Here is a 13,459-nt window from a genome sequence, read left to right as displayed (position 1 = left end):
ATAGAACTTGTCTGTTGCAACAAGTTGAGAAACAAATAGCAATCAGGACAGTAGCCTTGAGACTTGCCCTGAGGCTCAACAGCATTGTAGTCAAAGAAAGGTATAGATGTTCTCCATATGTCCTGAAGAAAAGGTCTGAAATATGACTTATGAATCACCATTGTTTGAGGAGAACTGCACAATACAGGGAAAAAAAAAAAAAAAGAAAGAAAAAAAAGTGCTGCACAGAACAGAAGAGAGCAGTCTTTCAGACTTGATACCTTTCCCTTGGGGACAGGAGATTTGGCAGGGAGATTTTGGCAGCTTATATCCATAGAAGATGTTCTGTGTCATTTGTTTGACAGTGGATCCTGTCATATTTTTCACACATCAATTTATGTGACAAGGATCAGGGATCCATTCCAGGCAAGCGGTTGTAGGTTTACACTAGAAGTCACTAAATGGCAATGTGTATCCTGTGTGCAACCGCCTTCCCTTCCCTTCCTTTGATTTGGGCTTGTGTTGGTAAAATACCCTAATAACCTTAGAGGTGACAGCAACAAAGTTTGCATTTGTACATAACATTTGAAGGAATGTGTTCTCTATCCATCTCATCTGATGAGAAAGTGCCGAACATGACTACAAAGGAAGTAAGGGTGTTACAGCATGATTGTCCAAGGAATCATTTTTCCTTCTGGAAGACAAAATGGAATGTCATAAGGACTCCAACAGTCATATGACTTGCATTTTACTTCTTTCACCTGATATTCTAGAATTCATCCTCATTTCGTAGGACTCAGATTTTCCAACATGGGCAATATCTCAAGGTCTAGCCTGAGTATATAGTAAAATTCAAGACAAATGTAAGCATACACCAAGAATCTAGGAATAAAGAACATGTGATAAGCCTGGGTAATATTTGGCAAAGTAACTCTGATCCACCTCTATGAGAAGAGGAAGATTTTTTAGGTCTTTTTTTTTTTTTTTTTTGACAGAAGCATGGTAGAGTAGATTGTGAGCACAAACAATAGCAGAAGTCTCTGGAAAAGACACATTCGTGGGATAATTGTTTTGGGATGGGATGAACAAAAGCAGTAGTTTATTCTTGTCTTACACACATGGCACGACATACAGAACCAGCACAAATAACTTACAAAATCTCATACACCATGCTTCCTCTCGAACAGCTTCTATTAAGTTACAACACCATAACAAATCAGGTATTTAGTTACGACAGATTTCAGACATGGATAGCCTCCCATTCAAGGAGTTATTGTTTTTGTAAACTACTTAGACAAACATCATTTTTTACATGTTTAATACAATACAGTATCGTTAACAGTGTTCAAGATATTCACAATGAGAATTGAATACTTTATAAAACAGCAGAATTTCTCATCTAGAGACAGGTCTACATTTGCGCCTGCCTTGTCTGGTTTACAGATGTGTTACAAGTCTTCTTTACTCAACTTTCCAAGCTAAACATTGCTTTAAATGAAAAAAAAAAAAAAAAAAAAAAAAAAAAAAAAAAGGCAAAACAAAACCAAACCACCACTATTTACATTTTTTTCAATTTAATAAAAATTTATTTGCTTCCCTTTCCCATTCCTACCCCCTACCCCCATCAACAACTGTCATTTAGCTCGTACAAATATTAACCCTCAGGCTGCTATATTAGCTTTTAAACAATTTTGATGACAACTTGTTAGATGCAAAGTGAACAATGGCCATAGCCCATCATTAAAGGGTGGACTTTTTTAATCCTGATGTCAGAATTTGTGTCCATTGGAGACAGATGACACCTGTCATCTGATTTTTAGAGATAATGTTTTCTTTATGGGCTTTTTTTTTTTTTTTTTTTTTTTTTTTTTTTGCAGGAGATCCCACTCTAGTTGGTGCAATCACTTTCATTATGAAATTCTGTCCTTACTAGAAATAGTAACAATTCTGGCCGCATGGTACTGCCTTAAACTCTCCCAGACAATATTAAATCAAAGAGTGTCTCCCCTGCCTATGGTCCCATTGTGCTGGGTTGTCTCACAAGAAGAGTTTTGCTCCGTGATTCCACTTCAAACCCCACTGAAGCCTGTGGGCATCTTTTCCTTGACCTAGTGTATTTGAATCGTATCTACTTGATATAATTGCATTGGAAAACTCTAGCCCTTGAGCAGTTAATCAGCTTTCTAAAGAAATAAGCAAAAAAGATTCCTCTCCTTTATACATACAATACGCATTTTTTTACATTGAGCGTTATCATAAAAAGCATGTTTATGTTATTTTGAAAATGAATTTTTACAGAACTTTATAAACACTGTTATATCAAACACATTCTCAAAAACTGGAGAAATTACTGACACAAAACCTGAAAGAGCCTCAATAGAATTCTTCCAGTACTATTTCTCTACTTGCATATTTCATATTTCAGTGTCCTTTACTGCAAACATAAATTGGCCATATGGGAACAGGGAAAAATCAACAAATCCCCAACAGTTTTGAATAAGACCTGCATCCGTTGTTTAATGACAGTAACTGAACATCTAGAAGATTTTTTTAATTTTTTTTTCCTGGCATGACCATTCTGTTATCTTTACTCACATTGAGCAATACCTTAATTCCCAAATAGTTTCATTGACTTTAATGGAATTACATGTGACAAAATGACATATGCAAAAATACTGAAAACCGTTTTCCACTTTTTAAACCATTCTTCAGTTAACAACTAACATCATCATATTCTTCTTTATATATATTATAATTAAAAATGACATAGGAGTAGTATTTGCAAACTTCTGTATCAGAAATCAGTGTACAAACTTTAGGAAGTAATCTTATAGTTGTGCTATAGTTCTGACAGCCTAAAAATGCATGAAGTGTGACCAAGAGTAAATTTCACAGGCCTAAATGCTCTGTTTATATACTTGGGTTTTGACACTTTATATCCCCCTAGGCTGGCACAACTTAAGTTTAAGCATACATATGTCACACTAGCATGAAATTATAGAACTTTTCTTACCACCACCAATTTTCAGTACAATCAGTAATGGACATTAATGCATATCAGCTAACTGAAATGCACTTTTCAAGTAGTATGTCTAACATAATATTGTATAAATTATAATGACAGTTTTTTTTCCTGTCCTGCAAAAGTTCAAAAATGCATTGAACTTTGTATTTTGTGAGTAGTCTTATTGACTGTAGTGATATAACTCACAGCTCAGGAAGCTAAACAGCTGAAAAAGGTTTTGTACTCTGTCTCACAATTTTCTTTGTTTTTAATTTAATTAAACAATCAAAAAGATAAACTTTTTTTTTTTTTTTTTTTTTTTTTTTAAGATTACGGAACGGCTTGAAATATAAATTGTGAAAGGTCAATGACGGTAGTGTCCTCTGTGTTTCCACATCATTTTAAGTGCTTTCTCTTGGCATGAAATACTAGAGGTGTAATCCTTACTAGAGGAGAAAGTATGCAAGCCGTGCTTAATCCCAAATTTTAACTTTACTGTAACACATACAGTCACCCGTAAAGGAGCCCTTTTGACAAGACAATGTACGTTAACTTACTCAACAATTTGTAGAATGTATCTGTTTCGGTCACTGTAACAAAACAGGTTATATATATACATATTAAAAAATCCAAGTGTAAATAATTATAGAGTATTTCCACACATAAAACAACTAGTTGCACATGATGTGATATGTAAAGCAAATTGCTGAAAATTTCTTCAGTCTTTGGGATGATCAAAGTATAAGTAACCAAAACTTACAAATAATGATTGAATTTTCATAAAAGAAGGTTTATGATAGAGGGGCAGAAGGAATGCCCCTCCTACTCACCCTCATTCCCCATTGCTTTTATAGACTCAATCCCTTCCCACAATAAGCCACCATTTTTTTGGTGTTCTTGGATCTAGCAATATATTTTAATGAGGTTATCTTCTTCTGTATAACACTACTAATAAGGTTTCTAGTGACTTTTTTTTTGTTTTTTTTGGTAAAGCGTAGTCCTTATTGAAGTTTATACTGCTTCAGAAGTTTTAGGCTGTGTAAACTACAGAAGAATATAAATTTAATCAAATTAAGTTAAAGCCTAATGAAATAGAAATTCCTTTATTTACTGTGAAAATTTAGTTACCTTCTATTTTGATAATTCAATCCAGTTTTTACTCCCCAACCCTCACAAAAAAAAAAAAAAAAAAAAAAAAAAGTCTTGTAGTTACAAGCCTGTAATTATACATAGCAAAGAAAGAAAACTGCTCCTTGCCTATGGAAATATATATAGTTTTTCAAGTTCCAACCCCTCTTTGAGCTGCTAACCATCACACAACATATGCCATTTGGCAATTTGTCTCCTAGGATATTCACAAATTTCCTTCCAGTGCTCTCCACCTGTACCTTCTGCTGAAGATCCCAAGGTTAACCGGCCAATGACCTCATTTCTTGATCCTCTGTCTGAATCTAAAACCAAAAATTCAATGCTGATATCATCAAGGCCCTCACAGGGAATGTCAAAGACAAACAATTCGTTGAACACTGCATTGGGGGTACACTTCTTCACATGGGTTTTCTTTTTAGAAATTCTTTTCTTAGCGTGGTACAGGTTCACTTTGACATAAGGATCTGCAATGAAGACAAAGAACACAGGTAAGTTATTGGACTGTCATTTAGAAATTCCTTGATCTAGTTGATGGATAGTAAACTTTGTAATATACCAACAGAATTACGTCCCAGTGAGGGCTAGTTTCAAATTACTGAAGATGATTTGTCTCATTCATTTTTGTGTGTGTGTGTTTGCTTCTGAATTAGTCTCTTTAAGTTCCTTTTATGGTCACCAAATATGTAATCAAGACAGTCAGTAGTTTAGGGCATGATTCATCTAACCAAATGCTGGTGTCTCTTCCATGAGATAAATCCTGCCCTGTAGTCCGTTAACCCTCATGTTTACATCTGTACTGCGTCTAAAACTGGTCTGAAAGAACATTAAATTGTAATGAATTCTGACAAATATATATCACTATATCTTTACATGTAACAGAAATCTGCTTTTCACACATTTTACAAGTAGGGGATAATCATTAGTGTTAATAAGACTCATGGAAAGCAAAGCCTCAAAACCAAGAGAATAATCCCATGCTGAGAGAATGGATGCAATTCATTTCAGTTGCATGTTTTTTTAAAGTCAATTAGCTTGATTAAATTTCTCCACCAATTTTTATTGAACAAATTTAACATTAAACTTTAAATGTAAGGCTATATTTCTTGATAGGATATGTACTTGACTTTATGTCTGTACTGTACTATTGAAAAAGGGAAGAGAAAATATCCATATTTTAGCTCTGTTAAACAACTTTGAGTGCACATTCCTTGGAAATTTTCAACTATTGCAAGATTCCTTCACTGTTGTCTTCAACAGTGGCTATAATTCTTCTTCAGAGAAATTCTAAGGAACACTTTAGAAATCATCCCTTTCAAGTACATTTATTTTGCATTTATATTTACACGTACTTCAGTGCAAATATGTACCTGTTTCCAAATTCTCATGGTGCAGAGATGCAATGCTAATCCCCTTCTATCAAGTGAAGTAGTTTATGACTCATATTTAGAAATTTTATGCCAAAGCTATCAGACTGAAATGGTCAGATAATGAAATTTTTTTTGTTTCCTTGGATTGACAATGGTTTGACAGGAGTAAGGTATGATAGAATACATCTTCACTTTCATAGTCTATCATCATAATAAACATTTTAAAAATTGGCTTTATATAATTAAAATGTTCATTAGCTTTGGAATGAGAATATGCTACACAAACACTAAAAATATCAAAATCGGTATCCATCAGAGCATTCATGCCATTGTTCATTTCTTTTTAAATGACCATTTCTGGCTGTTATTTCTGGCTAATAGATTAGGCTGCAATGTTCCTCTTGATTTTATTAAGACTACTAGGAGACCTCAGCACCAATATTTCTTGGTGTGAGAAGTAGAAAGACTGTATTATTGGCTGTAGTAATTATGATTCAGTGGTTGCAAAAACTACTTTTTTCTTCCTTTGAGAAAATCCTGTGTGTTGAAAAAGTTAAGTCTTACAGAAAATCAATAGCAGATGTGCTACACTTTGTGTAGTCCTCTGCTGTGTACTCTTCTTCTTGTGTATTTGTCTTATTCTCAGGTGGTTAGTATATTTTAAATTTTATTATATTGTTATGTAGCATTAACATGCATCTAAATGCAATTCTAGTATTGACTTCAAAGAAAGTTTCACTGAGTGCAAAATGGCACAAGACCACGAAAAGGGACTGCAAAAGCTTTAGTGTACCCCAAGCAGTGGGATAGTTCACCTTTTCACCTTGTCAAATAAATGTTAATGCTCAGTGGGCCAAATTCAGGACTGATGTAACTGGTCGCCTTTTTGGATGGTAAGCTGAAATATACCATAATATACCCTGTGAGGATCTCACTCAATATTGATCGTCATAAGTAAACTGATCTTTTGTCATAAATAAAAGCTTTTAGTATCTGCAAACAACATCCCATACTTATGGCAGATGGATTCTGTTCAAGACAATGACAAAACTCAATGGCTTCCAGTGCTAACAGATGTCATCTTTTTTTCTAGTGTGTTTGAAGAACAAAATTCTGAAATATATACTCAGCAAAATAAAGCATTGACCTAGATTTGAATGAAATTAATAGACTACAAATAATACTTACAGCACTTCTGCATTTCTGGGCTATTTTTAATCTTTGAAATGTCACATTTCAACTGTCTTCTGTTTATTGTACATACTTTGGGCTTATTCATTAGTAAAACCATTACCTGATAATCCTGACACATCAGACTTAGGTAGATGCCTGGCTTTTAAAACAACAACAGTTAGCGTGTTTGTTGTAGACTGATAACAGAGAGAGATCAGTAATTCTCCACGCCCAGATGATTTCTGAGGAATTGAAAGGGGAAAAAAAAAGAAAAAGAAAAAAAAAAAGATTATTTAGGAGCAATTATATCGACAACACTTGAAAGTAGAGCTAATAAGATTCCTCAAATGTCAAATTACTGTGCATCTCAGACTGGTGTAAAAGTATACAATTTATGGAGCTATGCTGCTTTGCCTAGCAAATATAATTTCCCTGTACTACAGTTACATAACTCTTCTTATCATTGACTATTAGACTGAACAAAGTAAATAAGTAAATAAATAACTAAATGAAAATATGGGTTGACATGGCATCATTATATTCACAGATAATTAATGGAATCCTACATGGGGGGGGGGGGGGGGGGGGGGGCGGGGGAAGTCTCAGTGAAAGGAAAACACCTTAAGAAAAACAAACTTCTGTGAAAGCTATGTTGATAAAAAATGAATAAAGGTAATTCACAAGAAAATCGTCAGTAGATCTTTTTAGCCATTAGCTATTCAAAAACAATTAGTGAAAATAACAAATAGTGAAATCCCTGACACTTTCTAAAATAATATAAATGGAATAAAGATGAGATCAAATACTTTCTCTATTATTATTAGATTTGAATTTGCAGGAGTAATTTAGTTCACCAAAAGTCAAGGGAAACAAACAAAAAGATTACCTTATACTCCAGAAAACCTAGTAAGTTATCAACAAAATACCAGTGACATAGTTGTAGTTGTAATATAGTGATAGAATTGCAAAATAATATTAGTTACAGGTATGTTGTCTGGGAGACATTTATTTAATTTGTCAGCATGCTTGCTCTTTGAAAACAATCAGATTGAAAGTCAATATACAGTCCACTTCCTTAGCAGAGGTTAAAAGACGTGTGTGTGAGGCATGTGCATTTCTGTGGTTCAGCTATGATTGTGGTCTTTACATTCTGAAATGAGAAAAAAATTTATTACATATTTTTAGCCTAGCGAAGTTAATATGCTTTGGCATTGACTTCAGTGAGGCTTTGGCATCTCCCTCATATCTTATAGTCCTTAGAAGTGCTACAGCCTCTGCCATGGTTGTTGTGAGAGAAAAGGTAGTAACAGCACTGAAGTGAAAGAACGTGCTACTGCACCACTAGTAGTCTCAAAGAGGTTCCAGTTCCTTCAATAAAGACTACCAGTATTCTTTAAGAACTTTCTTATCAGCCCCTAGAGATGAAGTGAAAGATTTCCATTGATTTCAATAAAACCTCGAGAAAACATGATTTCAAACAGAAAAGAGGAGTATAATAATAATAATAATAATCATAATCATAATTATAATCATGTATAAATCTTTGCATTCTTTCCTGTAATGTTCTTTTATTTCATTTGTATAGCTACTTCCTTACGCTGCCACTATGGAAACATCTCAATAGCTCACGTGGTAAACTTGTACCCTTCTCTTTCCAATATGCTACCAGCATTGCACAAGAATCATAGCTAAAACTAGTACAACACTTCTAAATTTTAAATAAGAAATATGTTACCCTAACATTTCTTTTGATGATCTCTCTGTCCATTAGCATCCTTCCTTCTGACAATTCAATTCCTGCAAGGGGGATGAGGACTTCTCCAATGACATCATCTCTGGAAAACCTGTCAAAGCTCAAGATCATAAAGTGAAGTGTTAAATCTTGAATTTGGCTGTAGGGGATCCCATAGAATGTGAAAGTCTCATCAAAAGCTGGATCTAATGTTTTTCTCAGCACTCTGGTTTTCACCTTGTGCTTTTTCTCAGGCAGGATTGTCATTTTGATGTAAGGATCAGAAGTCATTGACTGTTCATCCATTGCTGGCAGCCCACGTGCTTCTTTGATGTTCACTACAAATGCCTTTTTCTCAAAGTTGTACTCTAAAGAGAAAAAGATTGTTCCTAGCTTGTCTTGTTTTTCTTCAGATGACAAGGATGTGATGGACTTTAAACTATCAGGGGATACTGAATCTTTCTTCCTTTCTGAAAAGTGTTTTGGAGACACGTTTTCAAGATCTGGAGAGCTCTGCGTTTTAGAGGTTGTTTTGGGGAAATTGCCATTTAGATCTCTCTTCTCCAGGTCTAGATGGAGAGAATTCTTAGGCATTGCCGATTTGTTCTTTGCTTCACTTTTATCATCTGCTCCAAACTTCTTCTTACTGTTGAGATTCTCAGGATAAATATCAACTCCCTTCAGAACATGGACAAACTTATATGGAGGGGTCTTATTGGATTTGGAAGATTTGCGTTGGCAGCAGATCCAAGCAAAAAGGGAGACAGAGAAGACAAGGCCAAATGCACTAAAGATCCCAACCACTGTAGGAATTTCATCTGCAAATTAAATAAACAACAACAAGCAAATAAACAGCAATGCCTTGGACTCTGTGTGATATTTAATAAAGTAAGAATTTAGCAAAATAAACTGATACGAGATGGTAATAGCAGGAGTCAATGGACTGAAAGTTCTTTGCATTGTACATATCGCTCGCCACCTGCAGGCATGAATGTGCAGTCCCATACAAAGACAATTGCTATGTCAGTATTTTTCCATATATTGGGTGTCTGGAAGGAAAATACTGTTCTCATCCTAACAGCAATAATCATAAGTAATAGCTCGACTATCTCATCCCTCTAGGTGTAGTTTCTGTGTTTATATGTCAGTGAGTAAAACTAGTTCAGCTTTCATCTTTGAATTTATGTAGCTTTGTTGGTTAGATAATACAGATTCTGAAATATGTGTTACTTATAGATACAGCATCTGCTTTTCACACCACTTCCTAGAACACTCAATTAACTCATTCTTATGGTCTGATCCCATAACTGCCTGGAGGTACCTCTTAAAAAAAAAAAAAAAAAAAAAAAAAAAGTTTACTAGGAGGTTATAATATTCAACAGTTTCAATGGGATTTTCAATATTTTGCTGGAACACGACTACTAAGAAAATTTAGGATAATTATATTCCAAGTGTATTATACAGATGGATGTGACACTGGGCAGTCATACGTGAGTCCAAAGCTGAAAAAATTGCTTAAGTGTATCACTGATACCTTTGAATTTAAAACATCATGAATCAAAGCCATGGGGAGTTTACAGTAAGGGTTACTACTTTTAAGGAGTATATAAGAAAAACATAAAAACAGAATTCTTCTCTAGCTTAGTATGAATCCTATACTAAAATACTGAATGAAGAGAAAACTGAGCAAGCATTACAACCTCAATTGTCATGTGGATACATCAGTTGCATATAGAGTATCATTAGCCCTTCACAAGCATGCATTGAAAGGGCAAATGAGCACAACTAATTGGAAATCCAATTTTGCCCATAAGTAACACTACTAAGTGAGTTTAAAACTCCCACGATATAACAATAAGAGCTTAATCTTTATTCTCTGCAACAATGGAAACTGGTAGAATATTAATGGAATGACATTGTTTATGCATAAATTCAATTGTGTAACAGTTCTGGTTCCTCTAACAAATAATTAGCAGATCCTCCTGAATGAGAAAAGCAAAACTATCCCCCTCTATGAATTACTAAATCAGGTTCATCTAGGTAAAAGCTGGACAAATAGATGTGCTACCACCATAACTTCGCTTTTCAGTGCGATGAGTCAAAAAAAAAAAAAAAAACACAATAGTAACACAACAAAGTAGGACATAATGTTCCAGCACAGGAGGAATCAGGCCTGGCTATTAATTGCTTCTGACAATGCTCATGCCACTTCACCTTTACCTACAAACTGTATCAATCTACGTACTTAATCATAAGGATTTAATGAAATAACTGAAAAATATATACATAATCAAAAACTATTTTTTTCCAAGTTAAACACGTGGCTCTGAGTTACAAGAATTCCCTGGGCTGCAGAAATTTAAATGTACATGGTATAAAGGTAGAAAGCAAGGAGTAATTGAAAATTAATTAGAATACTTTAAATCACTTTTAAGAAGGATTTTCACATTTTCAATACTTTTTCATGAGATGACACTTAAAATTTTTATAGTAATGAAAATTATGCTATATTTTTATTCTACAACTACTGAAAGCAGTGGTAGAATCAATTTAGTATTTAAAATATTAATTAGTTCACTTAAATAAGTAGTTAGATGAGTATGATGTCACAAGCATAGTTAGAGACATCAAGTGGGTAGGGTAGGCAGGAAAGAAGATGGAATGGTAAATAAAATGTTTTTACATTTATAGCTAATTATATTACAACATGAATTTCTTGCTGTTTTCATAATTTAAATCAGTTAGTTAGCATTCAAGGCAGTGTGTTAATATGAAACATCACTTATTGATCCTAGGAGAAATTATTGTTTCAGTTATCTGATGCAAATCTGGAGTCACTTCACTTAAGTCAGTGGAATGATCCTTGAATTAAACCACTGCTAAAGCAAATAACATCCAGGCTAGAGTCAATATTTGTAAAGCAGAGTTCAGAAACATTTCTACTCACAGCTTTTCTGAGTAAAGCTATTTAGCTACCTGTTTCATAAGTGCACGTTATGACTTTTTCTGAAACTTCCAGTATCATAGTTATTCAACATGTAAAAATGACACAACTGAAAAGTTCATTGTTATTATTGCTATTCTCAGTGAACACAGATTAATCAAGACAGAGCTGTTTAGCCAAAAACACTGGGATCCTGTACTTTCATCCTCCTAGCAATGTTCTTTACAGGACTACATTTCACTTTAACTAAAGGTTGACAAGTCTTCCTCTATGACAAGAAAAAAGGAATGACAATTATTTCAAGAATGACAGATTATCTCTGTGGCACAAGACGCATTTACATCATTTAACTCCAAAGCCATGCTACTTTAACCGAGACAGAGAAAACAACCTCAAACCTTCATCATCCAAAAATGCAACCAGTCAAACCTCTCCATCTCCCCCAGTGATTTACTGTGGGGAACAGGCAGGGGCAAAGAAGAGAGAGGGGTAGAAGGGCAAGAAAGCAAATTCCCCCAACTTCTGGAATCGAACAGAACTAGGGGAAATCAGGTTCCTCCCAACACGCCGCGTGCGGTGAGGCGCTGGGGTGCCTCAGCAGAGCCTGCCTGCATGCTCTGCTCCTGGGGAAGGGAGTAGACCCCAGCACCCCCAACCCCTCTGCCGGGACGGGGATGCGCTTACCGAAGTGCTGGCGGCTGGCCGCGATCGGAGCCATGTTGGCAGCGTGCGCTACCCGCGGTGCTGGGGATGCTGCCCGCGGTGCTGGAGATGCTGTCCCCGGTTCTGGGGATGCTGTCCACGGTGCTGGAGCCTCCGCCCGCGGTGCTGGAGCTTTCTGCCGAGAAGCCTGAGCCTACCCCCGGTGTCCAGAGACCTGCCCGGAGCTCCGAAGCTGACCCCCTGTCTCTCAAACCACCCGGGCAGCCGGCTTTTCCAACGTGGTTTAAAAAAAGAAAATAAATAAATAATAATAATAATAATAATAATAATAATAATAATAATAATTAAAAAAAAACGGAAAACAAAACCTGGAGACACGAGCGGTGGGGAAGGTGGAGGAGGAGGATGAGAGGGGGCTGGAGGAGTGGGGGGAGGGGAAGCTTCGGTCCTCCCCTTTGCACACTGATTTGCAACCCCCTTCCTGTTTTGGCTCTTCTGAGTAGCTCCGCTCCGAGACTGAAGACGTGGTTGAAACCCAAATTGACGCAATCCTGACGCTACAGGGCTGAAATCAGCACCTTTCCCACTTCCCATCCCCCCCTCCCAACCACCACACCCTCCCTCTCTTCGTCCCTTCTCTCCCCCTTCCTTCCCCCCTCCCCCCCCCCCCTTCCATCTTTCTTCGGATTGAACATGCACTCATCGATTATTTTAACTGCCCTGCTGCAGGATATGAGCTCCCACCCTCTGTCGGACACAGACAGGGGAATGCTAATGTCTGTGATTCAATGCATCTTGTGTAATACATGGGTGTGTCTGTTTTTCTGGGGTAAGATCTATTTATCTGCTTATTTATCTATCAGCTGGACAGGCTACAATGATGTGAAGGAGATGCCAGCTCAGATGGTCCAGACACCTTGGCTCCAACTGCAAGGCAGTTTTCTCCTATGACTAACATGATACACTTACTGGATTTGAATCACGAAAACTCCTGATGTGTCTTCTCCCTGTCCCTCCTCCCTGATTCTCCCCACTAGCTACCCCCATACAAAACCCTAAGCCTATTTTTTTTTTTTAAGCCTCACTTTGCACATATATTTCTCTTCTCTTCTTGACCTTCCTGCTTGTCTGGGAAAGAGCTGACTCTACTGAGATACTTCTGGATTTTACCCAATTTACATGTCTGTCTACCAGTCTGGACTAAGAACATGTAGAGGGGAGGGAAGGGGCAGGCAGGCAGGAGGACTGAAGGGAAACAGAATGAGAAAGCAGAGCTGCCTGTAACTAGAACCACTACAACATAAAATAAGCCAAGCTAAATCCTGGTGCAACAGAGCTGAAAAAGCCAGCACCTGGCATCTGACTCCTTCTGGATTCAGAATGGTAGCAGACAACTTTGGAGACCACCCGCTGCATAAATGGGAAACAGGTGTAGTTGCTTTTCTAAA

General features: G+C 36.4%; 1 protein-coding gene across 2 annotated transcripts; it reads right to left on the bottom strand.

Moving 5' to 3' along the window:
• Nucleotides 1-3,921: 3,921 nt before the first annotated feature.
• On the bottom strand, nucleotides 3,922-12,560 carry SYT4 (synaptotagmin 4). 2 transcript variants are annotated; one of them, XM_040541647.1, is made up of 4 exons: nucleotides 12,033-12,560; nucleotides 8,414-9,222; nucleotides 6,794-6,914; nucleotides 3,922-4,596 (listed from the first exon to the last, which is right to left on the bottom strand). In XM_040541647.1, the coding sequence occupies exons 1-4, from the start codon at nucleotides 12,064-12,066 to the stop codon at nucleotides 4,289-4,291; spliced, it is 1,272 nt and encodes a 423-aa protein (XP_040397581.1). In that variant the 5' UTR covers nucleotides 12,067-12,560; the 3' UTR covers nucleotides 3,922-4,288. The 2 variants fall into 2 exon arrangements, with proteins under 2 accessions (XP_040397581.1, XP_040397580.1); XM_040541646.1 differs by having other exon boundaries at nucleotides 8,408-9,222; nucleotides 12,033-12,558.
• Between the last annotated feature and the right edge of the window lie 899 nt (nucleotides 12,561-13,459).

Source organism: Cygnus olor, chromosome Z (assembly GCF_009769625.2).
Source record: "Cygnus olor isolate bCygOlo1 chromosome Z, bCygOlo1.pri.v2, whole genome shotgun sequence".
Lineage (NCBI taxonomy): Eukaryota > Metazoa > Chordata > Aves > Anseriformes > Anatidae > Cygnus > Cygnus olor.
Note: the sequence above shows the minus strand (reverse complement) of the source record. Positions and strands in the feature narration are given on the sequence as shown.